This window comes from Bubalus kerabau, chromosome 4 (assembly GCF_029407905.1).
Source record: "Bubalus kerabau isolate K-KA32 ecotype Philippines breed swamp buffalo chromosome 4, PCC_UOA_SB_1v2, whole genome shotgun sequence".
NCBI lineage: Eukaryota > Metazoa > Chordata > Mammalia > Artiodactyla > Bovidae > Bubalus > Bubalus kerabau.
Genome location: NC_073627.1, coordinates 88248095 through 88264586, shown reverse-complemented (window position 1 = coordinate 88264586; position 16492 = coordinate 88248095). Strand labels below are relative to the sequence as shown.

Below are 16492 nucleotides of genomic sequence, written 5' to 3'. Positions count from 1 at the left end.
AAAGACCAGAAATGTATTACTCAAAGTTAGTTCTCGAGTCTGGATATCCAAGAACTGTGTGTCAGCTTGGTCCAGTCGTGGTCAGAGCCTGCTTCAGGTCTTACACTGCAGAGTTCTCTCATATCATCACAGGGCAGGAGAGGGACTAGTTTTTATCCACCTCTTTTATAAGGGCACTATTTCCTTCTGTGAGGCCTCCATCCTCACACCCTAATCACTTCCCAAAAGGTCTGTCACCTGATATCATTACTTTGGGGTTTACGACCTCATGATATGACTTTGGTGGGGTCCTAAACATTCAGAACATAAAGGTCTTTAAAGTCTACATGCTTGGCATGTAGAAGGAAGAAAATAGTCACACACACTGAGCAAAAAAGAATGAGCAGGTTAGTAGGCAAAATAAGGAGACCAGGGATTCAGATCCAAACTCTAGATTTTCAACCTGTTGTAAGGCTTTAATTATTACATGTCAAAAACTGGAAACCAAACTAAAATGAAGCTCACCAGCCATGCAATGGAATAAAATCGAAATGATCATTCATCATTCCTTGTGAGGAGTCTCTGAAGTATCTCAGGTCAATGTAGTAGTAATTGCCATGTCCGTAAAGATCCACCAAAGAGTATTGTGGTAAACTGCCTGCTCATTGCTGTGAGCTATGAGCATCAGGGAGAGTTTGAGTTCAGATACATGGCTTTGTGTATGACATCCAGCATGTTCTTTTCTGTCATGACCTCAGTTGTTTAATCGTTCAGTCATTGGTGACCCTTTATGACCCCTGAACTGCAGCACACCAGGCTTCCCTGTCCATGACCAACTCCTGGAGCTTGCTTAAACTCATGTCCATCGAGTCAGTGATGCCATCCAACCATCTTATCCTCTGTTGTCCCCTTCTGCTCCTGCCTGCAATCATTTCCAGCATCAGGGTCTTTTCCAATGAATCAGTTCTTCGCATCAGGTGGCCAAAGAATTGGAATTTTAGCATCAGTCCTTCCAGTGCATATTCAGAACTAATTTCCTTCAGGATGGAGTGGTTTGTTCTCCTTGCAATCCAAGGGACTCTCAAGAGTCTTCTCCAATGCCACAGTTCAAAAGCATCAATTCTTTGGCACTCAGCTTTCTGGTCCAGCTCTCACATCCATACATGACTACTAGAAAAACCATAGCTTTGACCATACAGACCTTTAGGTCCAAGTAACAGCTCTGCTTTTTAATATGCTGTCTAGATTGGCCATAGCTTTTCCTCCAAAGAGCAAGTGTCTTTTAATTTCATGTCTGCAGTTACCATCTGCAGTGATTTTGGAGCCCAAGAAAATAAAGTCTGTCACTCTCTCCTTTGTTTCCCCATCTATTTGCCATGAAGCAATGGTACAGGAAGCCATGTTCTTAATTTTTTGAATGTTTTAAGTTTTCAGCCAGCTTTTTCACTCTCCTCTTTCACTTTCATCAAGAGGCTCTTTAGCTCCTCTTCCCTTTTTGCCTTAAGGGTGGTGTCATCTGCATATCTGAGGTTATTGGTATTTCTCCTGGCAATCTTGATTCCAGTTTCTGCTTCATCCAGCGTGGCATCTCACATGATGTACTCTGGATATAAGTTAAATAAGCAGGGTGACAGTATACAGTCTTGGTGTACTCTTTTCCCACTTTGGAACCAGTCCATTGTTACATGTCCAGTTCTAACTGTTGCTTCTTGACCTGCATACAGATTTCTCAGGAGGCAGGTAAGGTGGTCTGGTATTCTTCTCTCTTGAAGCGTATTCCACAGTTTGTTGTGATTCACAAGGTCAAAGGCTTTAGCGCAGTCAATGCAGTAGAAGTAGATGTTTTCTGGAATCATGACCTAGTTGAGGACAATTAGGGGTGAGGCATCCTCCTGAGTTTAACATAGTGCTGGGCAAAGGCTGAAAAGCGTGTTGCACTTGCTACTTGAATCCCCAGACCACATGTGCCTTTAAGGAAGGAGACTCCTAGTGGTTTTAGCAACAAGCTCAGTATGACTGGTACCAGCAGGAATAGAGTGGAAATACCAGATGCTTCTATTATAGTTCCAGGAAATAGGGCCCAGATGAAGAAAAATAGCTGGGTCACTTGTAAATGCCTTCCAGTAGTAGGAGGAAATCTGAGAAATTGCTTTAGCTACAATTACTTGTTGAGGACTTCCCTGAGGTGCAGTGAAGAAGAATCTTTCTTCAGGAGAGACAGATTCAATCTCTGGTCCAGGAAGTGTCCACCTGCCACGGAACAACTAAGACAGTGTTCCCCTGTTACTGAGACCCTGCTCTAGAGCCCACACGCTGCAACTCCTGAAGCCTGCACGCTAGAGCCTGAGGAGGACCGCACAGCAAGTAAACCGGGTACTGCGAGGAAGAGCGATCCCCACTGGCCACAACTGACGAAAGTCCAGGCAAGCAGTGAAGACCCAGTGCATCCAGAAGTGAATAAGTAAATAAATAACCACAAAACAACTTGTTGAGCGATTACACTGGGCCTGGTACAGAGGATACCACAGAGAAGAAAACAGAGTTCAGTCACTACAGAGCTGATTTGCCAAAGATGGTCACATATCTCTTATTTGAAGTTTGGAACATAAGGGGACAAGACAACATAAAATCCACTGCAAAATCAAAAGAATTCCGGAGCAGAGCCAAAAGTTAAATCTTCCCATGGAATAATCAATATTTATCCCATTCTGAATTAATTACAAAGATGGTTTCCTTTTATTTGAAAACAATAGACTTGGATTGGAACTTGAAAGTCATTTGGGAAATCTGAAATTTAATGCAAAGGAACAGAGAGAAAGATTCACATGGATGGTGATTCCTAAATCATGCTTTCTCACTGGGGATAATGCTACTTCCAGGCATGCAGACATTAGTTTTCTGGAATATGAACAAATCTTGTCATTACAATGATTAGTTATTACACGTCAAAGCTCAACCTGATACAAGAAAATCTAACCCCTTAGTATTTATTTCTGTCTTTGGCCTTTCTTGTGTATCATACATAAGAGAAGCATTGAGATTGAGTTTATGGAATATAATCAAATTGTATACAAGATCAGTGGTACAACCTAAGGTGACTAGATGGTACAACCTAAGGTAACTGGAGGACTTTCCATCATTTGCTTGATCTCAAAGTCATATTGTGAGAGTTGCCCTTTCTGTACTTCTGAGAAACCATTGTCTGTCTCATGCATGTTGCTTACGTTTGAAGGTCAGTGTGATTTGGGCTCCAGAAATTAAATAAAAATGGAAAATTTATTTGTAAATAAAATACAAAAAATATTATCTTTTCTTTCAAAATTCTACAAAGGTGGTTCAACATGTCAAAGTATTAAAGAGAAAAAATGTTGATAATATCCAGATGAATATCTAGCAGGCAGTAAAACTAAAAATTATTTTCTGACATGAAGAAAATTCAATGATAATAAAGAACTATTTTAAAGTTATTCAATGATTTGAGCAGCTTTGATGACATTTAAGTATGTCTATATCTTGGTATTATTAAAAGTATTTATGTAAATTTTATTTCAATAAGTAATTGAAATTGTACATACCTACTTATAAAAGTAAACATATGACATTAAAAGTCACTCTGAAAACTGAGTTTATAAAGAAAAAATAAAATTCAGCAGCTTTACATTTAAATTATAGATTAAAATTTTATGTAATTCTAAACTACACTGAATACAGAGTAAGATTTACACCTCCTTTTTTTATGAACAGAGAAAAGATATTCATAGAGTACATAAATACATACACAGTGTATCTGTGTTGTCAAAATTTCACAGTGCAGGGCAATTAAGAAAAAATATCTAAAAAGGCTCTGTGGGCAGAAGAAAGAAGGGCAACATGAAAAAAAAAATGATTGAGAAGTGCTGCCCTAACCCACTGGAGAGTGCAAATCAAAAAGCAAAAACAAAAGTAGAAAGTAAGAGGGAACTTTCAGAAAATGGAAACCATGGGCTCTTATTTAAGACACAGGCCTGACAGAAGGTCTTCAGAGAACCCAGAAAGCAGGTTCAGAGTCACCCACCGCCCCAGGCCACAAGCATCTGCAAGGTCCCCGATGGCCCTAGCCTGGTCCTTCCTCCTGGCCCTGCTGCTGCTCAGCTGCAACGCCATCTGCTCTCTGGGCTGCCACCTGCCTCACACCCACAGCCTGGCCAACAGGAGGGTCCTGACGCTCCTGCGACAACTGAGGAGGGTCTCCCCTTCCTCCTGCCTGCAGGACAGAAATGACTTCGCATTCCCCCAGGAGGCGCTGGGTGGCAGCCAGTTGCAGAAGGCTCAGGCCATCTCTGTGCTCCACGAGGTGACCCAGAACACCTTCCAGCTTTTCAGCACAGAGGGCTCGGCCGCCACGTGGGACCAGAGCCTCCTGGACAAGCTTCGCGCTGCACTGGATCAGCAGCTCACTGACCTGCAAGCCTGTCTGAGGCAGGAGGAGGGGCTGCGAGGGGCTCCCCTGCTCAAGGAGGACTCCAGCCTGGCTGTGAGGAAATACTTCCACAGACTCACTGTCTATCTGCAAGAGAAGAGACACAGCTCTTGTGCCTGGGAGGTTGTCAGAGCAGAAGTCATGAGAGCCTTCTCTTCCTCAACAAACTTGGAGGAGAGATTCAGGAGAAAGGACTGACACACACCTGGTTCAACATGGAAATGATTCTCATGGACCAACAGACCACACTTCCTCCTGCGCTGCCATGTCATTTCTGCTGTCATCCTGCACTGAACTGAATCAATTTGTAAAATGTTTTCTGGAATATTAAGCAACATCATGTTCTACTGTATAGGCACTGGTTCCTCACAGATACCGAAGCTCTTCTATCTACATATTTAACTACCTGGACATTTATTTATTTAATTTAGAATTTATTTAACTATTTATAAATATTTAAATTATTCTGTTGATAAAATATTATGTATGTGTACTTATGGGAAAATGTGTATTTTGTATTTAGTCAGTTTATGATTTTTCTTCCTTTATTAAATTCTTACTGTAAAAGACTTACTTTGTTTTTCATTAAAACAGAAACACCAAGCCTGAATGGCAGCTTGATTAAAAAATGCGTTTTACAATTCCTTGAGCCCTCTTTAGAGTAAAAATACTCTAGCTCTAGCTATGTTGTTTGTTGCTCTGAGGACCTTGAAGTCATAACCACTCCAATGCTTTTTGTAACTCTGATTTTTTTTTCAAAAAAAGTAACCTAAAAACAACGATCAAAAAAAAAAAAAAAAATCCATGCTTCAGGATTTGATGTATTCCTGGGAAGGATTTTCTGCCTCTTGTTGGTTGTGGAATTTTTTTCCCTAGAAAAAATTGTAGGTATGCTTGAAGATGTGGTATTCAGGTGGCGAGAGGTTAGGTGAATATCTTATCCTTACACTCAAATATCACAGTCATTCACTTCCTCCCAGTGTAGAAATCCTCATTTTGCTCCTCATTCACTATGCATGAAAGTGTCCTCTCCATTCATACAGCTGTGTCCTTCTTCATTACGGTTTCTGGTTGTCAATTTCCCCTTACGCCTGCAAACCACCAACTAAAAGCAGAACCTGAGTGAAAGTTCTAGATCTGTCAGATACTCTCCTAAGACTTCACCTGCTCTGCCTGCCAAACACTGCAGGTCCAGACTGTCCAGCCTCCCAGAGAAACACAGTAAATAGAGGGAACCCCGCCCCACAGTGAACAATGGTGGAGACACCAGGGGTTCCTCTGAGTGTCTGGTGCTGCGAAGTCACTTCAGTCGTGTCCAACTGTGTGCAACCCCATAGACGGCAGCCCCCCAGGCTCTGCCATCCCGGGGTTCTCCAGGCAAGAACACTGGAGTGGGTTGCCATTTCCTTCTCCAATGCATGAAAGTGAAAAGTGAAAGTGAAGTTGCTCCACCGTGTCCGGCTCTTTGTGACCCCATGGACTGCAGCCTACCAGGCTCCTCTGTCCGTGGGATTTTCCAGGCAAGAGTACTGGAGTGGGTGGCCATTGCCTTCTCCTCTGAATGTCTACCTAGGCTATTCCACGTGATGGTTGCACTAGGAGGAACTCACCTGGTTCAGGAATCTCATTTGAGAAAACCCCAAAGCACTGGAAACTTGGAGTTGAAAGTCAGCAGCAGCTTGAGAACTTGGAAGGAGAACAGAGATATTTAAAGTGTTTGTGGAGCAGCAGCAGGTTCTCAGGACACAGAACAACACAGATGAACTACACTGAGGCAAGTGCTTCTCCACAACATTCCTGTTCAGAGACTGAGAAGACTGAAGCGAATGCTGAGAGCACAGAGACAGAGCACGAATGCCTGGCCACCAGCTCTGTCCCCAGCACAGGTGACGTTCATACCACAGCAGCCTGCGGAGTCCTGGAAGGGGCGATGGTCACTCCCGTCACAGCTGCAGACTTGTTTCTTCCTTAGGACCCAGCAAGTTATCACACAGCAGGGCAAGAGGTGCCTGGGGACAATGCAATCCAAGGAAGTTCTTAAATTCCATCATGGTGTGTTTGCATCTTTGAGAGACAAAAAAGATCAAACAAGATTGAATAGAAGGGGCACAGGCAGGGATTTTAATACATTTAGCAACAGTGAGACAGAGCTTTCCTTGTAGGACATATGTTAGAAACGTGGACATTGGAAGAATACAATTTCTCAAAGTAACAAAGATCTTTGTGGAAATTCATGTATTTAATGTAGGCAATCTTCAGGACATTGATGGATCAGTCATCTTTCTCTTCTTTCCAGTTGGGACATACAGCACTCAGTAACTATATGTAAAGTTGGAGGGACTTTTGAAATAATTTTATTTATTTATTCATTTTTCACTGTGCTGTTTCTTCATTGCCGCACAGACTTTTCTCTAGTTGTGGCAAAGGTGGGTCCTCTTTACTTGTGGTACACAGGCTTCTCACTGTGGGAGCTTCTCTTGTTGGGGAGCACAGGCTTCGGTGCGCTTGGCTTTGGTAGTGGGGGTCCCGGGGTCTAGCGCACAGGGCAATAGTTGCGGCACACGGCTCAGCTGTTCTGCAGCATGCGCATCCTCTAGGACCACATGTGGTCCTATTGGCAGGTGGGCTCCTCACCACTGAGCCACCATGGAGGCCCCTCAGGGAACATGTAAAGTACACTGAGAGGTTTGGAAACCTTCCTGAGGATAAGGGTCCTAAAAAAGTAAAAAACATTCTGATATTACTGCTAGAAATATCATTTCATTAACAAATTAATTTCTAAATAACCTTTTCATGTCAATTCTATAGTATTACTTAATGATGTTTAATAGGTTGAGCAAGAAATTTTTTATAAAGATAACTATACAAGGCTTTGAGGTTTACTTCACAATTCAAGCCAGCTTCACCCTGCCAAGGAGAAAAATGTTCACTGCTTCTGTCTAGGAAGCACACGTGTGCTTCCATCTTGGTCACACACAGGCCTCCTCAACACCCACATCTTGACCAGAAGTTGGGAAATAGAGTAGTGGTTCTTCACTGGACTCTGTCAGTAGACACCAGGATGACCTAGCTGGACTGGAGGTGAGAAACACAGGTGTCTTCCTTGAGAATGAGAACAGCAGGTTACCTGAGGAGGTCTCCTGGAAGGGGTCCTTGTCAACCAAAAAAAAAAAAAAAACCAAAACCCAAAACATGACTCCTGAGAATTCATTTTATTGGGAGAACTTGCTGAAGACTACAGGCCAGAGGACAGCCTCCCCTCAGCTCTGCGGAACTGCTCCATGGATGTAGAGGAGGTCAGAATGCATGCGATTGTGGTGAAGGGGTGACGTGCAGATAAACTCACATCTTGGGAGAAAGTGGCTGAGAATCAGGAGGAACAGATGTCTCTCTGAAAGATTTTAGATCTTTTCTACCCATGAGAAGTTGTAAAATTGGGTTTATCCATTTTCTATGGAAATTATTTAACTATCCGAAGGCCTGTTGTGTCAGTTTTCCCAGAGCACAGAGTGCTTCGTTCCTGATCTTAACCCTGAACTCCTATCGGGGCGTGTTGGAGGTCAGGGACTGCAGTGGGTAGAGACTTCATTCTGCAGAACCTGATGTGGAAAGATGTTTTCATTGTCATCCTGAAGGAGAAACATCAGAACTCATGTGGCAAGAAACTGTTGGATGCTTTTTTTGTTCTTAAGCTCACAAGAAAGGGCAAAAGATTAAAATACATAGAAACTAGGGCTTACCTCTCATAGGGTCAATAAAATCATTTTACTATATTTCATGAAGAAACCACTCATAAAAGCTTAGACTTCTGCGAGGCTTGTGTGATCGGACTTCCCAACCAGGGATTGAAATTAGGTCACAGCAGTGAAAGTGCTGGATCCTAACCACTAGACAATGAGCAAACTCCTGCTTTTCTTTTAGCTGGCAGAACAATCTACTCCCTTCTAACTACTTAATAGTGATTTTGACTATTTATGATTAGATCTCAATTTTGCAGACTGCAGATCACACACTGCGGCCCTACAAAAAAATAGATAGTGACCCTTTGGCATCTGAAATGGATTAAGGGGTCTTTGTCAACTCATTCTCCTCCTCACTTATTTCATTGGTTCCTTAATGTCATGTCCATTTGCAGCCTTCCTTTTTTTTTTTTAATTGGATCATTCAGACAAATCAAAGCCCCCAAGGTTTGCTCCTGAATCTTTGCTATGATTGGAATAGTTCATTTGTCTAAATTTATATCTCCAGGAGTATAAGTAAGTAGGAACCTAAGAGTTAATGAGAGGATTCAGTTAAAATTATAAACAGCTTGAAAATGACTAGTCCATTCAGTTCAGCTCAGTTCAGTCATCAGTTGTGTCCGACTCCTTCTGACCCCATGAACTGCAGCATCCCAGGCCTCCCTGTCCATCACCAACTCCCAGAGTTCACCCAAACCCACGTCCATCGACTCGGTGATGCCATTTAGCCATCTCATCCTCTGTTGTCCCCTTCTCCTCTTGCCCCCAATCCCTCCCAGCATCAGGGTCTTTTCCAATGAGTCAACTCTTCGAATGAGGTGGCCAAAGTACTGGAGTTTCAGCTTTAGCATCATTCCTTCCAATGAACACCCAGGGCTGATCTCCTTTAGAATGGACTGGTTGGATCTCCTTGCAGTCCATGGGATTCTCAAGAGTCTTCTCCAACACCACAGTTCAAAAGCATCAATTCTTTGGTGCTCAGCTTTCTTCACAGTCCAACTCTCACATCCATACATGACCACTGGAAAAACCATAGCCTTGACTAGATGGATCTTTGTTGGCAAAGTAGTGTCTCTGCTTTTGAATATGCTGTCTAGGTTGTCATAACTTTCCTTCCAAGGAGTAAGCATCTTTTAATTTCATGGCTGCAGTCACCATCTTTAGTGATTTTGGAGCCCAGAAAAATAAAGTCTGACACTGTTTCCACTGTTTCCACATCTATTTCCCATGAAATGATGGGACCAGATGCCATGATCTTCGTTTTCTGAATATTGAGCTTTAAGCCAACTTTTTCACTCTGCTCTTTCACTTTCATTAAGAGGCTTTTTAGTTCCTCTTCACTTTCTGCCATAAGTGTGGTGTCATCTGCATATCTGAGGTTATTGATATTTCTCCCAGCAATCTTGATTCCAGTTTGTGCTTCTTCCAGCCCAGTGTTTCTCATGATGTACTCTGCATAGAAGTTAAATAAGCAGGGTGACAATATACAGCCTTGATGGACTCCTTTTCCTATTTGGAACCAGTCTGTTGTTCCATGTCCAGTTCTAACTGTTGCTTGCTGACCTGCATATAGGTTTCTCAAGAGGCAGGTCAGGTGGTCTGGTATTCCCATCTCTTTCAGAATTTTCCACAGTTTATTCTGATCCACACAGTCAAAGGCTTTGGCATAGTCAATAAAGCAGAAATAGATGTTTTTCTGGAACTCTTGCTTTTTCGATGATCCAGCAGATGTTGTGAATTTGATCTCTGGTTCCTCTGCCTTTTCTAAAACCAGCTTGAACGCTCCATTAGTAGCAGGCAATAAAATTCAGCTATTATTTTTAATATCATAATTACTATTATCCAGACTAAGTTCAGGATGTTTTGCAATCATTTAAATCTATTTCATTCTAGTTTTTTTCAAAGCATCTTCTCTTTGCCTGAGTGGATTTATTACCTAGACAGATGTTCAGCAAGGCTGGTTAGTATTCCAGAGAGGGTTAGTATTCCAGCAATTGGCATTCTAGTTGTCCATCTCTTGTTAGGTGATGGGTTTGACTTCTTCCTTCTCTCCTGAAACTAATCCTACATGCATTAATTGAAGGAAAAATGAGGTAGTTGATCTTGCAAAGCAAAGGACAATCACTTGACCCAGGACTTGACTTTCGTGAGCTTCTGTCAGAAGCAGCCATGGCCCAGCCTTTCTGTTGTTCATACTGGCCTCATGCTTCTCCTCTGCCACAGCCTCATCCCCAGCTGTGCTGCACTGAGGTTTGCTAACTCAGAAGACATCATTGTGTCGGGGAAAACAACTTCCCTTCATTCATATTCAGACATTCAGACTTAGATTAGTTTTCTTTTTGCCCACAAAACAACTGTGGAGTTTTACTTTCTAGGAAAGTGGCAAAGGGAAACAACAACAACAACAAAAATCTAAAGTCTTAAATATGATAGAGCTACAGCCCCTCTGCCTTTCTTCACTTCGCTTTATTGTTCTTACTTCAAGGTGAATTAGAACTAGAGCAGGAGCAGCAAGACCAATTCTGGTCAACAAGTCACTAAAAGAATGTAGAAACTAAGTGAAAAATTATACTCAAGTGAAGGAAAGAAGCCTATTTCTCCCTGAACGAGTAGCCTGGTTCTCACAGTCCTTCGTTCTCAGAGGGAGAAAGAGATAGAGGAACAGACATACCCAGTGGAATCAACGGCCTGAATGAATGACTGAAACTCACTAGAATCTGTGATATAAACTTCCAATGAGAGACAACACCATCACTGAATCGCCTCCCTCCAGCTCAGAAACTCTGAGCAGAAAAGTGTTTAACAGTTTAAGTAAAAGTCTTGAATAATAAAAACGTTCTCATTTGAGTGACAAATATCCAATTGGATGGGTACATTTGAAGTTATTGGGACATACTTAAGTAAATTTAGTAAAATTAATACTTTAAACTGATGACATTTTCTTTGATCATATTGTGAATACATAAATGAAAATCAAAAAAGGAAGTGAAAGTGTATTAAAACAATTAGAAAATGAAAATTACCATGTTCCCTATTTAATGGCCTTGCTTAGAAAGAGTGGCATCAGAGAATCTACCTCAAGGTTCCATCAGACGCTGCTTCAGCCAGGCCAGCAGCAGCCTTATCTTCCCCATGGCCTTCATGCTCTCTCTACTGATGGCCCTGGTGCTGGTCAGCTACGGCCCGGGAGGATCCCTGGGCTGTGACCTGTCTCAGAACCACGTGCTGGTTGGCAGGCAGAACCTCAGGCTCCTGGGCCAAATGAGGAGACTCTCCCCTCGCTTCTGTCTACAGGACAGAAAAGACTTCGCTTTCCCCCAGGAGATGGTAGAGGGCGGCCAGCTCCAGGAGGCCCAGGCCACCTCTGTGCTCCACGAGATGCTCCAGCAGACCTTCAACCTCTTCCACACAGAGCGCTCCTCTGCTGCCTGGGACACCACCCTCCTGGAGCAGCTCCGCATTGGACTCCATCAGCAGCTCGACGACCTGGACGCCTGCCTGGGGCAGGTGACAGGAGAGGAAGACTCTGCCCTGGGAAGGACGGGCCCCACACTGGCCATGAAGAGGTACTTCCAGGGCATCCATGTCTACCTGAAAGAGAAGGGATACAGCGACTGTGCCTGGGAAATCGTCATAGTGGAAATCATGAGATCCTTCTCTTCATCAACCAGCTTGCAAGAAAGGTTAAGAATGATGGACGCAGACTTGAACTCACCTTGACATGACTCTCACTGACTAAGACACCACATCACCCTTGCACGCTCCCCTGAGGTCATTTCAGAGGACTCTGATTTCTGCTTTAGCCACAATGTTTCCTGAATTCAATCAATAGGACTTTCTCAGTAGCAATAAGCAAGTAGATATAAAAAGTATTCAACTGCACGGGGATCAGTCCATAAGGGATGACTGCCGTGATGTTATTTATGTTTATTTATGTATTTATTTTCTTTTATCTCATATTCATATTTTCATGTAAAAATATTTTTCTGTATTGTAATAAAATTTAGAAAATATGTTCATTTCCTTAATCTTCTAATTTGTTTTATTAAATTTTTATGAAAGTAAATTTGTTTTTTCATTATGAAGAACTAAATACTTATTTTATCTACATAAACCTATCGTGGAATAGTATTTGTCCATTAATACTACAGAATAGTCATATCACGTGATTTTTGACAATCAGAAATGATTGTCGAAAGGTAGAATTCCTGGAATTCCCTGGCAGTCCAGTGGATAGGACTCCATGCTTCCAGTATGAGAAGCTCAGTGGATACCTGGTCAGGGAACTAAGATCCTGCAAGCTGTGGAGTGCAGCCCTCTCCACCCCCCCCCCCCAGCAAAAAAGGTAGAAAGGAGTCTCTGAAACGGTGGTAAATGATTAGCCCTCAATTCACAAATATAATTAGTTTATAACCAATTCACAAGTAAAACTAGTTTATACCCAATCAGCAAAGAATGGTTGGTGTCAGTATGTGGGGGGAGGACTCTCCTCCTCCAGGGAAGCTGTGAACATGTGGTGCTGAGTGGCTGATCCTGACACCTGTTACTCTTCCTCCCACCTTCTTCTCAGTCCTGCTTTACTGCACAATTCACTCCCTTACACTATATCTTCACTGCCTCTAACACAGGAGCTCTGTTCTGTGATGGTTTCTAGCTTCAAAGTTTCTCTGAGTGGAAATCACTGGAAGAGGGCACTAGTGAAAGGAGAGTTCTAGAAGCTTCAATACCTTTGAATTGCTGCTCTGCTATTTAACAGCAGTGTGACCCTGAAAAATATCACAAACACTAAGGAGAAGGAAATGGCAGCCCACTCCAGTGGTCTTTCTTGAAAATCCCATGGACAGAGGAGCCTGGTGGGCTACAGTCCATGGGTCATAGGAGTTGGACATGAGTGAACCAACTTAGCATGCATGCAGGCACACATTCTATCTTGATCTTCTTCTCAAATCTGGGGAAAATAACAGTAGTTTTTCATAGGAATGCCATTTGGATCAATGAGTCCATATTACAAGAAGCATAAAAGTGTGCTTGGTCAAATAATCAGGACAGTGAGAGTCCCAGAGTAGCATGGGGAACAGGCAGGACAGCTGGCCTGAGGCAGTGACTGGAAGGTAACACTGGAAAGATGCTAGGTCTTTGGTAAAAATATTTAACTAGGATGCTAGTTTCACAGTATATTCAGTGTGTGAACTCTCCTGTGCTCAATGCTGAAGACAATTCCAGTTTCTGTGTTTCAGACTTCTAGAAGTATTCTTAGGAAGTCACAGAAATTCTTTGAGACAGAAGAATTAGTAGAAAATGCTTTGATCTACTATAAAAATGAATAATAGGGAAATCATAGAGATCTCATATGAATGCAGAAAATCACACACATTACTCATTAATAATGTTTCTTGCTACTTTAGTATGAGTACAACTCTACTACTTATAGAAGACATTTCTAAACTTACCTTCTCAACAAACTGTTGGGTTTCAGTCTTTCAGCAGCAAAGCAGAGGCAGGAAGAAAAGAGCAAGGGCCATGCAGGGTGAGGCTCTGCTCTCCAGCCCTGGGCCGTCCTGGGTTTGCTCCCAGGTGTTTTCCGTGGAGACTTCAGTCCCTAAGTGCCGGCAGTGTCACCTCCTAGGGTCGGTCCTTCTCAGAAATCAGTGCCTTTGAGGAGAGACTGCTACAAGTGTGTGCTGTTGCTGCTGCTGCTAAGTCGCTTCAGTCGTGTCCGACTCTGTGCCACCCCATGGACTGCAGCCTACCAGGCTTCTCCATCCATGGGATTCTCCAGGCAAGAACACTGGAGTGGGTTGCCATTTCCTTCTCCAATGCATGAAAGTGGAAAGTGAAAGTGAAGTCGCTCAGCTGTGTCTGACTCTTATCAACCCCATGGACTGCAGCCTACCAGGCCCCTCCGTCCATGGGATTTTCCAGGCAAGAGTACTGGAGTGGGTTGCCATTGGATTTCCAGCCATCAATCGCAGCGTAAATGGGCACCGGGGAAAAAAGCTCTGGGTAAAATCTCCCAGGAAGGGGAGGGTGGATACAAGGGCTGGTGCAGAAATCAAAGGCTCTGAGAGAAGCGGCGGCAAAGCTCCCCTGGGCAGTCCGGCCCGAAAATGAAGTTTCCTTTCCGCTCGCGCGGCCCCACGCGCTCCGTGGGCCCCAGCGGCGCCTCGCCCGGGTTGCGGCTCCTGCAGAGGGCGACCCCCGAGTTCTCCTCGTGGATCCGCAGCCCGAGTTGGCCGCTCTGTACCTGGAGGAGGGTCCAGCTGGGTTTGCGGCGCCGGTTTGTCAGTTACTGAGAGATCGGGCGCCCCCTCCCGGCCGTTCAGTTCAGTTCAGTGGCTCAGTCGTGTCCTACTCTTTGGGACCCCATGAATCACAGCACACTAGGCCTCCCTGTCCATCACCAACTCCCGGAGTTCACTTAAACTCACGTCCATCGAGTCGGTGATGCCATCCAGCCATGTCATCCTCTGTCGTCCCCTTTTCCTCCTGCTCCCAATCCCTCCCAGCATCAAAGTCTTTTTCAATGAGTTAACTCTACGCATGAGGTGGCCAAAGTACTGGAGTTTCAGCTTTAGCATCATTCCTTCCGAAGAACACCCAGGGCTGATCTCCTTTAGAATGGACTGGTTGGATCTCCTTGCAGTCCAAGGGACTCTCAGGAGTCTTCTCCAGCACCACAGTTCAAAAGCATCAATTCTTCGGCGCTCAGCTTTCTTGACAGTCCAACTCTCACATCCATATATGACCACTGGAAAAACCATAGCCTTGACTAGATGGACCTTTGTTGGCCAAGTGATGTCTCTGCTTTTCAATATGATATGTAGGTTGGTCATAGCTTTTCTTCCAAGGATCAAGCATCTTTTAACTTCATGGCTGCAGTCACCATCTGCAGTGATTTTGGAGCCCCCAAAAATAAAGTCTGACACTGTTTCATCTATTTGCCATGAAGTGATGGGACCAGATGCTGTGATCTTAGTTTTCTGAATGTTGAGCTTTAAGCCAACTTTTCCACTCTGCTCTTTCACTTTCATCAAGAGGCTTTCTAGTTCATCTTCACTTTCTGCCATAAGGATGGTGTCATCTGCATATCTGAGGTTATTGATATTTCTCCCCACAATCTTGATTCCAGCTTGTGCTTCTTCCAGGATGCAGCGAAAGGAGCTTGGAGGGCTGCTTAGCTTAGTGCAGGACCTGAGCTGTTTCACTGAGGCCCAGGGGAAGGGCTGAATTTCTGGACTCTTGTTTCCCTGCTGATGGCCATGGGGATATTCTGCTCCATCCCTCACAATTCACCCGTTAGCATAAGTCTTCTTCTATTCTTCCAGTCATTTCCCATATTCATGTAATTTGGTAGCATTAAGTATGCTTTACCTATATCCACAATTACCATCAGCTTGGGGTTTTCTACAGAGGATTCACTGAAATGTTTCTAAACCAATCTGAGCAGGGGTCATAACTCTCAAGGATCTTGTCCATCATGTATCTCAATTTTATGGTAAACATCACTTTATAATCTATGAATCATCTTGGACAGTTAAATACGATTATTTTGTAATTATTAGAATTATTAATTTTGTCAAGCACAGTTAGACTCTCAGTAATAACTACCACTTGATAATTTCATTTTGCTTCTTATACAAAATAATCAGGATACTTTGTAAATTGCTCAGCTTCTCGAGAATTTGGAGGCAGACGTTAATGGAAATAAGAGATTTGTAACATCGAGGTATGAAACAACAAAGGGACATCTTGTGTTAGAAGTAAAAGAGGGAAATAAGCGGGAGTTCAGTACATGCAGTGTGCTCAGGTGTTTATGCTGTGGACAGGGAGTTTGGAATCTGACAGGTTTTGAAATCTGGATTTACAAATTCATTATTAGATTATTTCATTCAAATAAAGTCTTAGCAGGGGGCTCTTGGAAAGGAGAACATTAACTCAGTTTCACTATGTTGGAAGGATTACGTGAGTCCCTTCAGAGGCTAAGGAATTTGTCGCTGTTGTCACTGTCATTTGATGAACACTGATAGTCTGTGGAATTTGTCTGGTGAAAGTGTTAGTCGCTCAGTCGAGTCCGACTCTTTGTGACCCCATGAACTGTAGCCTGTCAGGCTCCTCTGCCCATGGAATTCTCCAAGCAAGAATACTGGAGTAGGTTACCATTTCCTTCTCCAGGGGATCTTCCCGACTCATGGTTTGAACCTTGGTCTCCTGCATTGCAGGTGGATTCTTTACCATCTGAGCCACCAGGGAAGCCTGGTAGGTCCTTGGTAATTAGGTTCACACTATAACATTTATAACATTTAATAAGTAAACA

The 16492-nt window shown here is 43.3% G+C and overlaps 2 protein-coding genes across 2 annotated transcripts; both read left to right on the top strand.

Annotated features, from left to right (window-relative positions):
* The first annotated feature begins 4066 nt into the window (after positions 1–4066).
* LOC129649928 (interferon alpha-H-like) lies at positions 4067–4636 on the top strand. Its single transcript, XM_055577921.1, has one exon. It carries the CDS (start codon positions 4067–4069, stop codon positions 4634–4636), a length of 570 nt encoding a protein of 189 aa, XP_055433896.1.
* A 6674-nt stretch (positions 4637–11310) lies between these two features.
* Positions 11311–11898, top strand: LOC129651503 (interferon omega-1-like). The gene has a single exon (XM_055580198.1). The coding sequence runs from the start codon at positions 11311–11313 to the stop codon at positions 11896–11898; it is 588 nt and encodes a 195-aa protein (XP_055436173.1).
* Positions 11899–16492: the final 4594 nt, after the last annotated feature.

Bases quoted from the DNA above. Each gene is read 5' to 3' on its own strand.
- LOC129649928 (XM_055577921.1), top strand. From the start codon at position 4,067: ATGGCCCTAGCCTGGTCCTTCCTCCTGGCCCTGCTGCTGCTCAGCTGC.
- LOC129651503 (XM_055580198.1), top strand. From the start codon at position 11,311: ATGGCCTTCATGCTCTCTCTACTGATGGCCCTGGTGCTGGTCAGCTAC.